Genomic DNA, 20565 nt, shown 5'->3' with positions numbered 1-20565 from the left:
ACTTCATACCCATAGTAAAATGTGGTTGGCTTAACTGCTCTGAAATAGCAGAGCAAGGCATTCAGCACAAGGTTTTAAAAAAAAAAGCAGAAAAGTGTGCTAGCCTTGCTGATGATATCCATACCTCACTAAGTACTAAATGTCATACCGCAAATCTAGTCAATAAGACATCAGAAATCAGTGTTCCATTTCTGCATAATTTGATGAGCTTTCTGCGTGGCTTTTTCTTGGCTCTATATAGACCCTAGTAGATAGGGTCTGTGTTCATTTGAGGGAAGCAAGGGCCAAGAAGTTTGGTATAGTCTATTTCAGAATCACTTCTTTTAAGCAATTAAATTAAGCTTTATTGTGAAAACAAATCTAGACCATTGCATGCTTTACTTCAGTGAAAGACCACTTCAATTAAAAAAAAAAGCAAAACATGACCCATCAAGCCAAATTAAGCCTGGGTTCTGATATCAGCTAAGTTCATAAAGGTTATTGGATTCTTTGTTGGCCTTTCTTACCTTCCCTCAATTTCATTTATTCAGCTTCCACTTTTATTTTAACCTGATATCACCAATATGCACTTGTTGCTTCATCTTTCTATTTCACCATTGGAAATGACAGACTGTGTCCTACCTTTTCCCCAAAGTGAACGTATCAGCTCTTTAGGCAACTTATTTTCAATTACATTTTTTGCCTACCTTTGATTATAATGAACCCAGGTCAAATCAGTTTTCACTCCTTAAAAATCTGAGAATAGTTACTTTTGGTCTGGGTTTCTCATGGCCTTTTTCTTTAGTAAACCTAAACTAGGATCATTACCTTCTAACTATTGTCTCCTATTGATAACGGATCAACCTGATCTAGCATTTGTTTGAAACCAAATTCAGTAGTGCCTACTTCCTCTTGGATAGGAAACACAAAAAGTAGTAAATTTTCCTGAGTGTACTTTGGATAAACTTGGATCCTTGTCCTTTACACCATAATTATTCACAATACAATAGCAAAGATTCCTCACTGTCATTAGAATTAATGTGTTAAGATAATGGATAAGGATTCCCATTTTAATTCCTGCAGCTTTTAACTTTGACATTACAGCAGCATTTCCTCCTTACACTGTTGTGTAAATTTGCATAGAATTTCTTTTTGCTACAGCCTAGAATTGGGAAATAGTATGTTGTAACTCTTTATTGCATGGAGATAGACTAAAGTAACAGAATGGATTAGAGTGGTGCTGGAAAAGCACAGCAGTTCAGGCAGCATCCGAGGAGCAGGAAAATCGACGTTTTGGGCAAAAGCCCTATCCCTGATCAAGGGGTTTTGCCCGAAACGTCGATTTTCTGCTCCACGGATGCTGCCTGAACTGCTGTGCTTTTCCAGCACCACTAATCCAGAATCTGGTTTCCAGCATCTGCAGTCATTGTTTTAACCCTAAAGTAATAGAATGGTACTAAGTGAAATCAATTTAGTGTTCAGCTGAGATCTATGGCAATGAGGGAAAGGCAGCTTATATTTCTACATGTAACTTTGTTATTTGTAGACTGTTTTTTGATTGGTCCAAGAATTGGAAATGCATTTGTTATCCGGAAACCAGAACGCAAGAGCTAAGCGTTTAAGTCTTACCCTAGAGTTTCTTCTTGGCAGGTTTGAAGGTGGCATTTTTTCTACTAAATTAGGATTTAACGATAGTAAGCTTTCAATGTCAATCTGAAAAAGGTAAATAAAAGAACTTATTTGCATCTTTTTTTAAATTAAACACATGAAAAGGATCACTACACCTTAAAAATAGTTATTTTGCAAAGTGAAGCACATTGGAAGACCAGACTTGAGTTAATAGAATACTTGGCTTATTCTTTTACTATCAAACTAATCCTGCTGAAACTACCTGAAAAATTCACTTTATGCACAGGGTACATTGTATTAAATGCTCGAACATTTGAATTCAGTTTAAAAAAAAAGGAAAATTTCCATTATTTGTTGGCTGCAAGGATCCCATGCTAAGGGAGCTTGGTCAGCCTCAACCCCATTTCACACCATCTGTAAATGATATGAAATGGTTACTCCCACAAATGCTATAGGATGGCTCTTGGAAGTGTGCGGGGAAACATACCAAGTTCCTGTAAATTTGTAGCTTTGTCACTGGCAATTAGAAAAAAGTCTACCCCACTGGTTCACAAACTTTTCAGCAAAGCACACTTCAAATGAGAATTTCACAGTACATCCACATTAGTGTTTAAGCAATTTTAAAATTCAAATATGAAATAAAGCAACATTCAAAAGTCACTTGATTTTAACAAGTTAGGCAGGCAAATCAGAAGTCAGGCTCAAATATTCGTTTGGGGAAAATACTATTTCATATCAGACTTTAAATGCCAAAATTCAGAAATTTTACATGTAAAATAAATATGGTCAGTGATAGACAGCTTTCATAATAGATTACAGTTTCAGCTTAAACAGCAAGTATTTAGCCATTTAAATGAAATATTCATTAGATCAATATCCTTTCAACTAGAAAACATGCAGTTATGAAGACAACCTTACCTCTTTGGCCTTACTTAAGCTGCCCTCTAGCCACTCCGCTCTTACACTGGACTTATCTGTAAATAATTCAGTTATACTTGCATCCTGTATCATCCCTATCAGAAAGAGAAAGAGAAACAGAGCTAATAAATCAAAAAATGAACTAAAAAAGGTAATCTAAATCTTTAAAGCTCTCACCCACTCTAGGCAACACTTCCCCATGCATTCAGGTTTATCCTTCAAAGCCGAGGTTATAATAATGTTTTGATATATGCAAAAAAAAAAATAATTTTAAATACTAAAATGTAGACAGTTTTTAAAAACTTCTAAACAAAGTGGTTATTATATTGGATGTGCAAATTTATCCAGAAGCATAGCTTTACTACATAAACCAAATGTAACTCGGTAGTATTTTGCTACAGAAATGCAGAAGAATTCAAAATTTCTAGTGCAATTTTACCTTTTCCCCCCCCCAAAAGTAAAATCAGGTTGTAAGTTTGTTTACTGAGCTGGCAGGTTAGTTTTCAGACATTTCGTTATCAAGATTGGTGACACCAGTGCTGGTGCCCTGTCCTGCTTTCAATTTAAGGTGTCTTGGTCTATCAAGGTAGATGATATCACTTCTTGTTATTTTTCCCTCAGGAGAGGTTGGTAAATGGGGTCCAAATAGATATGCTTATTAATGGATTTATGGTTTGAATGAAAGGCCTCTAGGAATTCCTGTGTGTATGTCTGTTTGGCTTGTCCTAGGATAGATGTGTTGTCTCAGTCGAAGTGGTGTCCTTCTTAGTCTGTATGTACAGATACTAGTGATAGTGTCATGTCTTTTAGTGGCTAGTTGGAGTTTGTGCATCCTGTTGGCTAGTTTTCTGCCTGTCTGCCCAATGTAGTGTTTGTTACAGTTCTTGCATGGGGGTATTTTGTAAATGATGATATTTGTTTTGCTGGTTGTTGGTAAAGGGCCTTTTTAAAGAAAAACTACTGATGAACAGCAAACTTAATTAACCAACAACTATGGGGACCAGAAGTGCACCAGTTGATCAAATATTCCAGATAATCAAGTATACATTATCAATTCAAAAAGTTATGGAAACATCACTTACATTTACAGCAATATGCACATGGATAGCAGTGGGTTGAGGGGTGGGTAGGTTAAGTTATTACATTTTACATTAGGATTAAACCTTGGCACATCATGGGCCAAAGGGCCTGTTCTGCGCTGCACTTTTCTATGTTGTATAAATCATTATGAATGCAACTTTATCTTTAAAAACAAACCCTCAACTGACTCCGACATTGTTCTCTCAGTATTGGAGAAATTGACAATCGAAAATCAACTGTGGCCATTTGATTGAACAAATATTTACATTGAGGTCAAGAAAGAAAACTAATAATGGAACAAAATAACAGTGTTTGAGGTATATAATTTTTGTTTATTTAAGAGTGCTGGCTATAAAGGTCCTGGTTAAAACAAAGCTTGCTGTATTGAGTTAATTCACTTCAAATTTCAGTTGTGACACGATAACAAAAATAAGCATCAGCAAAAGAAAAAAAAAGTTTATCAAATGACCTAAACTAAAGATTGAGCAAGTGCTGCATCACGTCATTATTTTATTAGCAGAGCTGGAGTTTCTGTGTACAATCTTCTACCACAAGCAGCATATTTGGAATATTAGGAAGAATGTGCTCAGAATCACAGTACTGAAATGCCATTCAGTCAATAAAGTCTCTGCTGCTCAAGGCATCATCATTGAAATAATTGAAGATTTGACCTCAATTTTTAGACTTTAATATGCACGTTTCCTCTCTTATACAGTGGCTAATTGGCCAATTTTTTAGTATTATGCTCACCATTGTTTAGGAATGGTACTTTAAAATATTGCGTTAAAAAGCATAGGGGACAAACAATTCAATCCCATGTCGGAGGTCCAGCCAACTAAAAACCTTTCCAGGTAAGTTTACTCACTGAGCTGGTAGATTTGTTCTTAGAGCTTTTGTCACAATGGTAGCTAACAGTGAGACTCAGATGAAGTGTTGGTGTTCTGTCCCATTTGCTACATGTGGGTCTTGGTCTGTTGTGGTGGGTGACATCACTCCCGTTTCATTTTGAGGGGTTGGTAAATGGGGGCCAAATCAATGTTTGTTAATGGAGTTCTGATTTGAATGCTAAACCTCTAGGAATTCCCATGTGCATTTGTTTAGACTGTCCCAAGATGGATGTGTTGTCCCAGTTGAACTGGTGTCCCTCTCTTCATCTGTGTATGGAAACTAGTGACATTGGTCATGTCTTTTGGCAGCTAGTTGGTTTTCATGTATCCTGATGGCTAGTTTCCTGCCCAATGTAATGTTTTGAATTTATTGGACTCCAGATGAATTTAAAAAAGGGTCCCATACCAACAACTAGCAGAATGAACATCTACAAAAACATCCTGCAACAAACATTACATTGGGCAGATGGGCAGTGTGGGATATAGGTAAAGCAATGTTACTTCTGCAATCAAATTGTTTATGAAAGGTAAATGAACTCACACCTGTGTATAATTGTTTCAGCCAAGAGCTGAGTTAACAAGAATGAAAACTATGAAGGAAATATATAATTACTTTAGTATTAGCTAAAATTGCATACAAGAATGAAATGTGCCTGCAAACAATGGTAGATGCTACAGACAAATAGATAAAGTGCTGTGAAGGGAGGGTGTTAAGCTAAATATGCCTGTATAAACAGTAGTTATAAGCATTTGTTTCCCGCTTCTGCGAAAACAAGAACAAAACACAATCAAGAGGTCATAAGGCCCAGTATGGGCAAAGGATAAATGGAAAAGGTTGCTTTGGCAAGCAAACAAGTGAAACAGATGGTAGTGAAGACCACAGAGGGATGTGGTCAAACGGCCTGAGGCCAGAGATAAACATTTGCCACGAACAAGGCCGGATGAGTTCAGAGATAAACAAGAGTAGTGGGAAATGTAAACAGGGGAGGAGCAATGAGAGGAGGGAAGAGAAACTAATTACATAAATATTGTGTACTCGTTAATTTCAGTGCGTGTGCGCGTCTTGTGGACAGTAGACACCACATCCCTCTTGCAAGAGCGTAATAAACGATACTACTGCTTCAGATCTTGTCTCAGACAAATTATTGAATTGAGTGAGCTTTGTTTCTCACAGCAGGAGACTAGCCACCAGGATATATGAGCACCAACTAGCCATCAAAAATCAACAATCACTAGGATCCATACATGCAGACAAAGAGGAACACCAGTTCAATTGGGACAATACATCCAGCCAGAGACAGGCTAAACAAAGACATGCGCAGGAATTCCTAGAGGCCTGGAGTTCTGGTTTGAATGCCATTAACAAACCAAATCAATTTGGACCCCATTACCAACCTCTCAGAAAAGGACTGGAAGTGATGTGACCACCACAACAAACCAAGACAAATAGCGAGTGGACAGAACACCAGTGCTTCATCGGAGGCTCACTGATGTTACCTTGCATGGTGACAAAAAAAAATCTACCAGCTCAGCACGCAAACTTACAACCTGAGCTACAAATCTACTCAAATTGTAAAAATCAATTCCTCTTCGAGAATAGTGCAACCAGTTTGCAAGTAGAAAAAGAAAAATCACATTAAGTTATGTTTTCATGTGGACTGCAACATAGAAAGCTGCCAATCTTTTCCTACATGTACTAATCAGCACGATAACCCGGGTCAATGTAGGCATTCAATATGTAAACTAACAACTTATTTTGCAAAGCTTTACTTCAACAACTCAATCCACTGGATAGATTACAAATTTCAAAATTTCATCTTAATAAATTTCATCTGGAACAACTTAGAATATCTTTACACAGCAACATTGAAAAAGTCATGAATTGGATTACTATTGCCACTCATTCTAGAAAGCCACTTACCAAGGTTTCAAAATGATTTTAGCAATTCAAGATGATATTTAAATAACTTCAAGCTTGCATTACAAAATGATGGATGACAGATCAACAACACAACCTACATAATCTTCAGGTCATTACGAGGAAGCTATTGTGACATCATAAAATAACTCGACTACCATTTGTAGTTAAAAGTCCCCAAAATAAATGCAAAAAGTACAAGTAGTTTTATGGTCTCAGCAAGCTAAATCTCCAAAATGAGAATAGCTCATTATTATAGGAATTTGTGGTTGAAATTTAATAAACCCCACACTAATGAATCCATTATGTCAATCTCTAGAGGATTAGTTTAAGATTCATAGAAAGGCTTTGTGTACTTTTAACTATTGCTTGGGTTTTCTGCAAGATATTAATTTAAAAAAAAGTGTATTGTTTTCAGTTTCAGATCCAATATTAAAAGAAACTGTTTAGAGCTAGTACAAATAAAACTTGAGTCAAAGGCCTACGTTCAAGTCATCCTTGCTCTGGTTGCATCATATAGGTCTGAAGATTGTTCAAAATAAAAATCCTGAAGAACCCAAGCATTCTGTGGTGTAGTGGTGTCCTGGTTCCATCCCTTCCTACTCCAGATGGATTAATATCTTTGAACAGGTTGAAAGTGAAAATATATCTGCATTCCTCTACAAGGTTTTTGTGGTACAAATATAGCATCCCTCCCTGCCTGAGCAGGAGGATCTGGGTTGAAGTCTCACCAACTCCAGAAATAAGTAAGAGCATCCAACAGGATTAGAAATATCTATCCTAAGATAATTAGGGCTTATGAGGCATAGTGGTAGCATCTCTTGTGGTGGGCCAGGAAATCAGAGTTCAAATCCCACTTAGTCTATGTGCAAGTCACGTCGGAACAAAGTTAAAAATCACAACACCAGGTTATAGTCCAACAGGTTTAATTGGAAGCACACTAGCTTTTGGAGCATCACTCAGGTGACAATCACCTGATGAAGGAGCGACGCTCCGAAAGCTAGTGTGCTTCCAATTAAACCTGGACTATAACGTGGTGTTGAGATTTTTAACTTTGTACACCCCAGTCCAACACTGACACTCCAAATCATGTCTGAACAAGTTGACTATCAAGTTATCCTGATGAACTCTTGCAATGATGTTCGCTTGCTGGGATGATTGGCCAATGACCAATCTTCCTCCTTTGGGATAGGATTAACTTGAAAACTACTACATCAAGCCATCTCGCCAGAGTTCTCTGGACTTCAATCTTTTTAGGGGTAGTGTTCTAGGAATAGCATTCAGTTAAAAAGTTGCCAATGTAATCAGCTATAACTGTCACCTGTCTTTTTTCATCAATGTTTTCACCAAAATGATGTCTGCCAAAGCAAAGCAAGCAGATTAACACTGTTCAAACAAGTGCCACTCCATACCACTATCGAGACACTCTCCATTACTTTGCAGATGCTTTAGATTAGATTACTTCGGCCCAACAAGTCCACACTGACCCGCTGAAGAGCAACTCACCCAGACCCATTCCCCTATATTTACCCCTTCACCTAAAACTACAGGCAATTTAGCATGGCCAATTCACCTATGCTGCACATTTTCAGACTGTGGGAGGAAACCCACGCAGACATGGGGAGAATGTGCAAACTCCACACAGACAGTTGCCTGAGGCGGGAATTGATCCTGGGTCTCTGGTGCTGTGAGGCAGCAGTGCTAACCACTGTGCCACCATGCAGGGATGATCAATAAAAAGATGGATGATGCATTAACAAACCTTAATTGGATTTGACCTTTGTATAATCAAATATCTAGTCAATTTTCCAATTGTTGGGTAGAGGATTATATTTTAACTGTGCTGGGATATTACAGTTCGTTCAAAATTACAAGTCTTCAGTAGCGACAGGGATTTTGTCAGGATCAAAGCAATTCTTGGAATGAATGAAAGTGCATTGTTTACTACTCAGCTACTTAGCAACCATTTGGCCAAACAGTAACTTCATCAGATTTACACCTCATTTTTAAGTGTGCCTAGTATTGTTCTCATCATGCTTAGCTCATTGAGGAGTAATGCAGGTAAGGCCAATACCACAACCTTATGGTGCTGGAACAACAAGCGATATTAGCAAGTTGAGAAGATTTGTAGCTCAGGTTGAGGTTCTGGATGTAGGTTTGCTCACTGAACTGGAAGGTTTGTTTTCAGACATTTCATCACCATACTAGGTAACATCAGTGAGCCTCCAGATGAAGCTTCAAACCTATTTCCAGCAAGGGATATGCTGGGCTATAAAGCAACATATTGTTAAATATAATTCTGCTGCTGCTTTACATAACTAGTTTTGAAATACCTGTATTGAATCTCCCCATTTAGCAGGGTGGTAATGTTACGCCACAACAATATCTTCAGAATTGAAATGGAACCTGATCCCTAGAGGGCTTTGCGCTATCAATACAGTCACAGACAACATACCTGCAACTTGTAGATCATCAGGAATGGAGGTCAACTTTATATTCCTCTTATTGGTTCCCTCACCACCTGCCATCCCAGGTTGCCAGATAGGTCTTCAAGGACTCTGCCAGCTCAGTTAGCAATTTGGCTGCAGAGTCAAGGAGTACTGACTTAGGACAGTGCTTCCATGCAGTAGTCAATAAGATAGGGATGAGGGAACAAGGGCAAGGTCCCTCCAGACAAGCTAAGCACAGATATTGCAGTATTGAAGAATCCAGACTTTTATTACAAATAGCTATGTATTGTGTCTGGTCTAAAATGAAGTTATAGTTACAAAAGTGGATCAAGTTATAGGTTGCAATCCCTGCAGTTACTGAAGGCTTGTAATCTTGAACTAGCTATAATGTCCCAGTACAGTTAAAATACACAATCATCTACCCAACTATGTAGTTTGCGATGCTTCAAGTGATCCCAAGCAAGACAGCTTAAGAGGCCTTCACATTGTCAGGTGACATGCTATGGCACAGACATATCTGGAGCACATCTCAAAAGCTCACCACTTAGTCAAGGGTAATAAATGGCATTCCAGCCAGAGAAAGCCACATCCTGTATATTGACTGCAATACTCCCCTTCTAAAGAAAAAAACCCAAATATATTTACACACTATGTCATCAATTCAATAATTAAACAAGTGAAGAGTTTACTGACTAATTACTCAAAGTCCAACACAATGCCTCATCAGTTTGACAACTCATTCTGATCTGGTGACTTTATACCCACCTGGAGTGGTATGCATTGTTCTCCAATTTGGATGTCTAACTGCTGATATCTAGAATTCCACATCACCACACAATCATCACATTCTTGCACATAATCTTCATAGTTTAAAAGAGAAAGGAGGAAAATACATTTTTCAGAATGTTGAGTGCATTCAGAATTCCCTTCCTTAAAGGCAGTGGATGCAGAATCTTCAAGTTTCTTTGAAGAAAGGCAGAGGTAATAACCAAAGGGATGAAAGATTATTGGGGGGGGGGGGGGGGGGGGGGGGGGAGTGCAAGAATCGGAGTTGAGATTAAAAAAAAAATTAGATGAACCATTATCCTATTGAATGCGAACACATCACTGAAGCTGGTAGACCAAGTGGAGAAAACAGCTAATGAAGCATATAGTATCCTTGGCTTTATTAATAGGTGCCTAGAACTAAAGTGCTAGGAGTATTATGTGTAATTTTGGTATCCCTCCTACAGGAAAGATGTTGTTAAACTTCACAGGGTTCAGAAAAGATTTACAAGAATGTTGCCAGGTTTGGAGGGTTTGAGCTATAGGGAAAGACGAAGGCTGCGGCTATTTTCCCTCGAGTGTCAGAGGTTGAGGGGCAACCTTATAGAGGTTTATAAAATCATGAGGGGCATGAATAGGGTAAATAGAAGCTCTGGTGTGGAGAATCCAGAGCTAGAGGGCATAGGGTTAAGGTAAGGGGAAAGATTTAAAAAAGGGACCCAAGAGGCAAATGTTTTGATGCAGAGGGTGATGCGTGTGCAGAATGAGCTGCCAGAGGAAATAGTAGAAGCTGGTACAATACAGCATTTAAAAGGCATCTAGATGGGTTTAGAGAGATATGTGCCAAGTACTGGCAAATGGATTACTTTAGGATATCTGGTTGACATGGACAAGTTGGACCAAAGGGTCTGTTTGTGTTGTACATCTGCCTCTAGATGTCAAACTTATAAGACACTTGTTCAACTTCAACTAGAGTGGTGTGTACAGTCAAGGGTGCCACTTTTGGTAAAAGTGTGACCTGAGCTAGATGGGCAAACATGCAGAGGAGTGTCAAATGGAATATAATTTACACAATGAGATGCTGCATTTTGATACAACAAATCAGGGCAGAACTTACATACTTAGTGGCAAGGTCTTGGGGAGTGTTGCCAAACAAAGACCTTGGGGGCAAATTCATGGTTCCTTGAAAGCAGAGTTGCAGGTAGGCAGGTTAAAGATGACATTTTGTATGCTTACACTTATTGGTGAGTGCGTTGAGTAGAAAAGTTGGGAGGTCGTGTTGCAGCTGTTCAAGAATGGGGTAGACTGCTTTTGGAATACTGCATTCAATTCTAGTCTCCCTGCTATAGGAAAGACGTTGCGAAACTTGAAAGGGCTCATAGATGATGTATAAGTAGGTCACCAGAACTGACACATTTGAACTATTGGGAGGCTGAATAGGTAGGGCTATTTTCCTTAGACTGTGGGAAGTTGAGGTGCAACCGTAAAGAAGTTTATAAAATCAGGAGGGGCACGGTTATGGTGAATATCAAAATCTTTTCCCCAGGATGGAGAGTCCAAAACTAGAGGGCATAGGTTTATGATGAGGGCCAAATTTAAAAAAGGACCTAAAGGGCAACTTTTTCATGTAGAGAGTTGTGTGTATGGAATGAGTTGCCAGACGTGGTTGGTACAATTGCAACATTTAAAAGTCTTCTGCATGGGTATATGCATAGGATAGTTTACAGGAATATTAGCCAAATGCAGACAAATGGAATTGGATTAATATAGAATGTTTAGTCAGCATGGACAAGTTGGACTGAAAGGTCTGCTTCCATGCTGTACACCTGTATGACTCAGTGTAAAAGTCATTTTCAAGAATATAGTTCCCAAAATGAGAAATTTCAATTGAGGATAAATTGAAATTAAACTGTCCTTGTGTAGAGGTGGTTAGGAGGAAATTTGGTAGTGATTTTCAAAATCTGACCAGGCTGGATATAACAAAAGACCATAAGTTATAGGAGCAGAATTAGGCCATTCGGCCTGTCAAGTCTGCTGTGCCATTTGGTCATGGCTGATATGTTTCTCAATCCCATTCCCTGCTTTCACCCCATGATGCTTAATCCTGTTGTAAGCCAAGAACCTATTTCAAAGGACCATAATTTCTCTTCCGACATGATCAACAATGCTCTCCAGTACATCACCTCCACGTCCTGCATCGCCACCCTTGAACACTATCTCTCTAACTACAACAAGGATAGAACTCCCCTGGTCCTCACTTCCACTTCCATTAATTTCCAGATACAGCGCATTATTCTCCACCATGTCTGCCACCTACAAATCAGACCACAATAGAGATATTTCCCTCCCCATCCCTATCAGCATTCCACAGAGACCATTCCCTCCACAACCCTCATTAGGTCTGTGCCTCCCACCAACCCACCATCCTTCTTCCACCACCACCACCACCACCACCACGGTGTAAAACCTGCCCCTGATCTCCATCCAACATCTAAAAAGGATCCTTCCACATCAGGATGAGATTTTCCTGCATATCCAAACACCTCATCTACTGTGTTCATTGCTCTCAATGTGGTCTCCTCTACATTGGGGAGACAGGATGCCAACTCATGAAACATTTCAGAGACACATCATAACCCCAGTAGCCTGTAGCCAAACACTTCAAATCTCACTCCCATTCCACCAAGAACATGCAAGTCCTAGGCCTCCTCCACTGCCAAATCCAAACCATCCAACACCTGGAGAAAGAACACATCTTCTGCCTTGGGATCCTCCAACCACATGTCAATGTTGACTTCACCAGTTTCCTCATCTCTCCTCCCCACCTCATCCCAGATCCAACCCTCCAACTCAGCACTGCCCTCTTGAACTGCCATATCTGTCCATCTTCCTTCCCACCTATCCACTCCACCCACCTCTCTAACCTATTACCATCACCCCCCCCACTTGTGTCTACCCATCACCTGCCCAGCTACCTCAACCCTTATTGATCTCTCAGCTCCATCACCCACATTCCTGTGGAAGAGCTTATGCCTGAAAAGTCAATTCTCCTGCTCCTTGGATGCTGCCTGACCTGCTGTGCTTTTCCAGCATCCCAGACTCTGATCTCCAGCATCTGCAGTCCTCACTTTCTCCACGAGTGCAGGTCTGCCTTAAAGATATTCTGATTTAGCCTCCACAGTCTTCTGCAGCAATGAGTTCCACAGATTCACCACCCTCTGGAGGAAGAAATTCCTCCTCAATTCTAAAGAGATGCCCCTTCACTATGAGGCTGTGCCTTCAGGCCCAAGTCATTCCCAACATGAACATCTTCGCCACATTTATTCTATCCAGGCCTTTCAGTAGGCTAGAAGTTTCAATAAGACCACTCAACCTTCTGAGTTCCACTCTTCCATATGACACTTCATTCCCACGATCGTTGTGGACCTCCACTGGATCCCCTCCATCACCAGCACATTGTTCCTTAATGATGGGACTCAAACTATTCACAATATTCCAAAGGTGGCTGACCAGAGCATTGTACAGACTTAGCAGTACATCCCTGCTCTCACATTCTAGCCCCCTCAAAATGAAGGCAAACACTGCATTTGCTTTCCAAACTGCCAAGTGAACCTGCATGTTAACCAAAGGAGAATCAAGACTTAAGTCCCTTGTGTTTCAGATTTCCAAAACCTTTCCTCATTTAGAAATGAATCTACACTGGAATTCTTCCTCCCAAGGTACATAATCTCACTCTTTCCAGCATTTTTTCCTATCATTTCTTTGCCCACTTTCCTGGCATGTCAAAATCCTTCTGCAGCTTCCTGCATCCTCAACATTATCTGCCCCATCAGTTTCAGAGTCATCTTGAAACTTGCAACAATGTCTTCAGTTACTCTTCACATTATACATTAGCAATCTGGAATAGTTGTAAATAGGGAGAACTCAATATACATTAGAACAGAAGGACACATTCAAAATGGTGTGCAAAAGCAGCAAGCTTTATATGTGAAGACAGAAAAGTTCAATTGAGTTTTTTTTTAATTAAAAAAGGATTGCTTTGGATAACCTATTTGGAACTAGTGAGCGAGGGTATGTTGGTGGGATGGTGGGAATGATGAATGACTGCCACTGGGTGATGAGGTTCAGTTGAACAGCCGACACAGGCAGTTTGGGCTCAATGGTCACTGTCTGCGCAGCAATACTTCTGATTTACTCCATCCCCACTAAGTCAAAACAAATGTTTTACGTAGTTGTGAATGAAGAGCCAAATTGTTGATTTTTAAGGAAAAAATTATCGCGAGCTACAAGAACTCCATCTGAATACAGAGCAACTAGTTACAGTAGTCCCAAGTCAAACCGGCTACGTTAAGACTGGAAGTGACATTGCGCTGTTCATAACCACACGTTTGAAAGCGTTTTACAACCAATTCATGAAGCGCAGTCACTAATACAGCGTAGGAATTGGTACATGTTACGCATTTCGCTTTCATCTTTAGAGTCGAAAGGAGTAGATTTTAAATCAATGCAAACGTTTTTTTTAAAAAGTGTGCGAAGTTGAAAGATCTGCCGATCATGTCACATACATCATAGAGCACAGTATTCCCTCACTGGTGACCACGCTGTCAATTCAAACTCTGATAATATGATCAAAGGCAAGCACTGCCCAATAGCGAGCGGGCACTTACGTCACAATGCGCGAGGCAGCCAACCAGCGCCAGGCTACTGGATTCGGGCAGGACAAAGCACAATGACGTCACCACGGCGGATTAATTCAAAAAACCACACCAGTGCGCATGTGCGTTGCCGCAAACTACATCGCTTTTTTTGTGCGTTTCGCTTATTTTCATCCCCCAAACACCACCGCCTAATCTACAAACGGCTATAAAGCACTTTAGGTACCTCGACTCGAACATGAAGAGTCCAGGCCCAACCGGCTCTAAAACCAGGTCAGCCCGTTTAGTTCAGAACGCATCACAATCACGTCGATTGAAAAGTAAATAATTCCTTACCATTGCTGCGTTGAATTTTTACAATAAGCCCCACTTTCACATGCTCGAAATGTTGAGCCATTCTCTCGCACTAACCGAATTAAACGCACAAAAACCCGTCAGCAGTGACAGTAACAGCCAAACCGAACAACTTTCAAAACAGCGCGCGCCAACCCTGCAGTACTGAACATGCGCAAGCGTCCATGCTCAGCCCGCCTTCCTTTATAGTAACCGCTTAAAGGGGAGGGTGCACTTCTCAGACACCTCGCTGAAGATCGAATTCTGTATCTAAACAGTGCCTTTAAGTATGCCAAGCTCAGTACAGTAAACTGTCACACCCCCTAGAAAGATCAGATCATCGTGTATTGTAGTGTTAATTAGGCCAGGTGAATGTTAACATCCAAGAGGTGCAATGGATTAAATTGTGCATGAAATTAATTGGATTAGGTTTATTGACAAATGTACCCACATGAGTACATCTCACCGCTTATGGCACCATCTCTGGTACAAAGGTATCTAGGTACAGAATCTTAGGTACAATGCGTAAAAATAAAAAAACAAAGTTAAAAAGTTAAACATCATAGTTCTTCTTAATAAAAAGTGGAAAAATAAAGAAACACAATTAACAGTTCTGATTTGGAGGTGTTAACAGTTCAATTAACAGCTCAACGCTACAGTCAATAAGCACCTGAGTGTGTCGGCCTCGCACTCCTCTCAAGGGCTTGACTTCACCAGCTTCAGGCTTGACCTTAGTCCCGCTGCTAACTTGAATTGAATTGAATTGAATTTATTGTCATGTATACCGAGGCACAGTGAAAAGCTTGGTCTTGCGAGCAAAACAGGCAGATCACATAGTAAATAATAGGTAAACAGCGGCAAAAACAAAAACACAGGTACAGGCAAATGTTAAGAGTTTGTGAGTCCATTCAATATTCTAACAACAGTAGGGTAGAAACTGTTAGGAAACTGGCTGGTGCATGTGTTCAGGCTTCTATATCTTCACCCCAACAGTAGAGGTTGGAGAAAAACATTGGGATGGATCTTTGAGAATGCTGGCATCCTTTCCTTGACAGTGGGCCTGATAGATGGATTCTGTAGATGGGAGGTTGGCCTTTGTGATTGTCTGGGCTGAGTTCACCTCTCTCTGCAACCATCTCCGATCTTGAATGGTACAGTTGCCGTACCAGGTAGTGATACATTCAGACAGAATGCAGTTGATGGCGCACCTATAAAAGTTGGCAAGAGTATTCGCCGTCATGCCAAATTTCCTCAGCTGCTTGAGGAAGAAGAGACATTGTTGGGCCTTGTAACCAGTGCATCCACATGAAGAGTCCAAGAAAGCTTGTTTTGGATAACTACTCCACTCATTCCACCTCTGTGCTGTTAATGGGTTGGGGAGCATGAGTAACATCCCGCCGAAAGTCAATAATGAGTTCCTTGGTTTTGCTGGCATTGAGAGTTAGCTTGTTCTCAGTGCACTATTTTTCCAGGTCTTCCACCTCCTGTCTGTAGTCTGTTTCATCGCCATCTGAAATTCGACCAACAATGATGGTGTCATCAGCGAACTTGTAAATGGCATTAGTCTGGTATTTGGCGACGCAGTCATAGGTATATAGTGAGTACAATAGGGGGCTGAGTATGAACATCTTGGGGGGGGGCTCCAGTGTTGAGTGTTAATGACAATGAAATATTGTCCCCAATCTTCACTGATTGTAGCCTGTGGGTCAGGAAACTGAGGATCCAGTTGCAGAGAGTGGCGCTTAGTCTGAGATCACTTAATTCAGTATTCAGTCTCGAGGGGATAATAGTGTTGAAGGCTGAACTATGGTCAAAATAGCATTCTGTTCTAGGGAGCTGTGAAGGGCAAATGGTATGGCCTCTCTTCTTCCCCAATGACCTTAGGGCCACTGGGCAGTAGTCATTGAGACATGCTGCATGAGCCTTCTTAGGCACAGGGATGATGTTGGCCCTCTTGAAACAGAGCTGAAAATGTATTGCTGGAAAAGCATAGCAGGTCAGGCAGCATCCATGGAGCAGGAGAATCGACGTTTCGGGCATGAGCGCTTCTTTAGGCTCATGCCCGAAACGTCGATTCTCCAGCTCCTTGGATGCTGCCTACCTGCTGCGCTTTTCCAGCAACACATTTTCAGCTCTGATCTCCAGCATCTGTAGTCCTCACTTTCTCCTCTTGAAACAGGCAGGGACAGTGGCCTGCTGTAGGGAGAGGTTGAAGATGTCCGAGAACACCTCTGCCAGTTGATCTGCGCATGCTCTGAGTGCACAGCCTGATACTCCATCTGGTCCCATCACTTTCCTTGGATTTACATGAAGGAAAACTGATCTAACCTCTGATGCAGTGACTGTTGGGATAGGTTCGTCAGGACTTGTTGGTATAGGTGTTACCTCTCTGCCGAAATTCTGCTCAAAGCAAGCATAGAAGGAGTTGAGACAATTTGGAAGGGATATGTCATTGTTTGCTATCTTGCACTGTCTCTTTTTAGAACCTGTGATGTCATTCAGTCCTTGCCATAGTCGCCGGGTGTCTGTCTGGGTCTCCAGTTTGGATCGGTATTGGTCCTTGGCTGTTGAGGTTGGAGTTCCCAAAATGAGGGCGGGGGATGGAGTGGTAGGCAGCCTTCCCAGTGGTGTAACAGTGGTCTAAAATGTTCGGGCCCCTGGTGCGGCAGGTAATGTTCTGGTGGTACTTGGGCAACACCTTCTTTAGATTGGCTTGATTGAAGTTGCCAGTCACAATAAACGGGGCCTCGGGGTGTTCTGTCTCCAGGGTATTAGTGGTGAAGTACAGTACATCCAGAGCTTCCTCAACCTTTGCTTGTGCAGGTATGTACACAGCAGTTAGTATAGCAGCAATAGTTCAGGATTTGGGGAGTAATGACTGTTCAGAGTTGCAATGTCCATGCACCACCAGTTGTTAATTAAAAAGGAAACCCCTCCACCTTTTGTCTTACCTGAGGATGCTGTACGGTCCATATGATGGATAGAAAAACCATCAGCCTGAAGTGTGCAATTGGGAATGGATGGGTTGAGCCAGGTTTCTGTGGAGGTAAAAACAATGACTGCAGATGCTGGAAACCAGATTCTGGATCAGTGGTGCTGGAAGAGCACAGCAATTCAGGCAGCATCCGAGGACAGGCAAAATCGACGTTTCGGGCAAAAGCCCTTCATCAGGAATAAAGGCAGAGAGCCTGAAGCGTGGAGAGATAAGATAGAGGAGGGTGGGGGTGGGGAGAGAGTGGCATAGAGTACAATAGGTCAGTGGGGAAGGAGATGAAGGTGATAGGTCAGGGAGGAGAGGGTGGAGTGGATAGGTGGAAAAGGAGCTGGGCAGGTCGGACAAGTCCGGACAGGTCAAGGGGACAGTCCGGAGCTGCAAGTTTGAAACTAGGATGAGGTGGGGGAAGGGGAAATGAGGAAACTGTTGAAATCCACATTGATGCCCTGGGGTTGAAGTGTTCCGAGGCAGAAGATAAGGCGTTCTTCCTCCAGGCGTCTGGTGGTGAGGGAGCGGCGGTGGAGGAGGCCCAGCACCTCCATATCCTCGGCAGAGTGGGAGGGGGAGTTGAAATGTTGAGCCACTGGGCGATTTGGTTGATTGGTGAGGGTGTCTCGGAGATGTTCCCTAAAGCGCTCTGCTAGGAGGCGCCCAATCTCCCCAATGTAGAGGAGACCGCATCGGGAGCAACGGATACAATAGATGATATTAGTGGATGCGCAGGTAAAACTTTGATGGATGTGGTCCTGATGAAGGGCTTTTGCCCGAAACGTCGATTTTGCCTGTCCTCGGATGCTGCCTGAATTGCTGTGCTCTTCCAGCACCACTGATCCAGAACCAGGTTTCTGTGGACCAGAGTGCGCAGCAGTCCCACAGTTCACGCTGGAAGCTTTGCCGTGATCTGAGTTCGTCCATCTTGTTCTCCAGAGATTGTACATTTGCTAGGAGTAAGTTAAGAAGGGGGGGTCTTGAACCGCGTAGTCTCAGTCTTACTAGGAGGCCGGCACGCTTACCCCGCTTCTTCGCAGGTTTCTTACATCTGAGTGGTTCGGTGGTCTGGTGGAGTGGATTCTGGGCTGCCTCCTGTCATCACCTTGCAGCCTATTCCTTCTCCTGCTGCTGCCACCTAGGCTGCGTACTCCTGCTCTCGCTGCCAGCTGTGTGCTCCTGCACTCCTGCTGGTGCCCCAATCTGGTTCCACTCTGGACCTCGAAGAAAGCGTGATGCTGCTGACCGCCAAAGTTCTGCCCAGGCACAACTTATGTGCCGACCGCCAAAGCCCTTAGCTGCTGCCTATGCCATTGCTGCCTCCATGACCAAGTTCCCTCCAGAAGGTGAGTAAAGGAAAGCAAAACTAAAAAAAAGAAAACAAGAAAACAAGAAAGAAAATCAGTTGGAGTAGATGACTCTGGCACAGGAGTCCTACTCCGCTGCCATCTTGGACCTAAATATTTCAATGTCATCTTCCAATTTTATGATTACTGTGAAAACATTAAATTGTTTAAATAAATGTGGTATTTGTGGTGCATTTTCTATGATCATATTGAATGGGGTCTCAGGCTCAAAGATCTAAACCTGCCCCATTGTCTATGTTAATTTTGTGCCTCAGTGCTCATGAGAATTAAAAGACAGGCTGAATTTTTTTTAAGGAGGCAGAAAGTGAGAACTGAAATTGTTCTCATTTAGACTCCCTATGGCAGCTATCACCATGCCAATGCTAAGGGATTAAGGTTGAAGATCCCCTTTCGAGAAGGTGACAGGAGGAGCCTGTCATACGGCAGGGCATTTCTTTGCTCAATCTGATCTTGTTCTCATTTGGAAAAGGTTTTAAGGATAAGCTCAGGAATTACAGACTAGTGTGTTTAACTTCAGTGGTGGAAACTGTTCTAGAAATAATTATTGATGGAAAACGGTGCATTGTTTCGGGTGAGCCAGCATGGCTTTCTATAGGAAAGTTGTATTTGATTAACTTGATGAAGTTTGCTGAAAAGGTAACAGAAATGATTGATGAAGGTAATGCTGTTGATGTGTACATTGACTTTCAAAAGACCTTTGATGCACTGCCACATAAGAAATTTTGAGGAAAGTTGTAGCTTATGGAATAAAAGGGCCTGTAATAATATAGCTGAGCAATAAAAAACAGAGTAATGGTCAATTGATATTTATCAGGCTAGAGGAAATCGTAGAGGCCCCCAGGAGTCAGTATTGAGACCCTTGCTTTTCCTGATACACATTAGTGATGTGTATTTTGATGGTCAGGTGACAATTTCAAAGTTTGTGGATTATATAAAGCATTGTAAAATGTGAGGGGGTCTGTGTAGAAATTATGGATTCAATGTGGAAAAATGTGAGACGATGCATTATGGTACAAAGGACATGGAGAGACAGTACAAAATAAAGGATACCACTAAGACAGAATGCTCATTTGGAAAGCCAGTGCAAACACAATGGACCTAGCAGTGTCCTTGCACTGTAACAATTCTGTCATTTCCCCCTCTGACTCCAATTCTTCTTTCTCTCTTACTTCCTGCTCATATTCCTCCCTGGATGGAATATAATCTTACAGGCTTTCACCTTCATTAAGGTGCGGTTCAACAGGCTGAAAGCCCTGCTGTTGCTTCAGTGTACCTATATCCATGTTATGGACTGTAGAGCAGGCCACCAGAGTGACTGAGATCATTGCAGGACAGTTGGGATGACCACAGACCAGTTCAGGCAGCAGATTGTACCTTCAGAAGCTGGACGGCCTGCTTAATGTTTGCACTACCAAACAAATGTGATTGATTTCATTGCCTCACAAACTCTGTCCGGATATCCTACTCTTCTCTTCAAAGGTTATTCCTTGTTCTTAAGGATCCAACCAGGCCTTTTGTGAATTGTAATAAAGATCTGAGGTAGCCTGGACTCAGGGTGGCAACTCTCTGTGACACAGGACAATGGAAATAGCCATCAGGGC

General features: G+C 41.6%; 1 protein-coding gene across 1 annotated transcript in view; it reads right to left on the bottom strand.

The window, feature by feature from the left end:
• kif2c (kinesin family member 2C) overlaps positions 1–14756 on the bottom strand; it is a 67418-nt gene extending 52662 nt beyond the window's left edge. Inside the window, exons 1-3 of the mRNA XM_043699025.2 lie at positions 14618–14756; positions 2527–2621; positions 1609–1692 (exon numbers count right to left, since the gene is read on the bottom strand). Of these exons, the coding sequence (XP_043554960.1) occupies positions 1609–1692; positions 2527–2621; positions 14618–14678 (240 nt within the window). The 5' untranslated portion in view covers positions 14679–14756. The remainder of the gene's footprint in view (positions 1–1608; positions 1693–2526; positions 2622–14617) is intronic.
• Between the last annotated feature and the right edge of the window lie 5809 nt (positions 14757–20565).

The sequence above is a fragment of the Chiloscyllium plagiosum genome, unplaced genomic scaffold (genome assembly GCF_037043375.1).
Source record: "Chiloscyllium plagiosum isolate Xiang-an unplaced genomic scaffold, Cpla_swu_hap1 HiC_scaffold_9, whole genome shotgun sequence".
Classification (NCBI taxonomy): domain Eukaryota; kingdom Metazoa; phylum Chordata; class Chondrichthyes; order Orectolobiformes; family Hemiscylliidae; genus Chiloscyllium; species Chiloscyllium plagiosum.
This window is presented reverse-complemented; position numbering and strand designations above follow the sequence as displayed.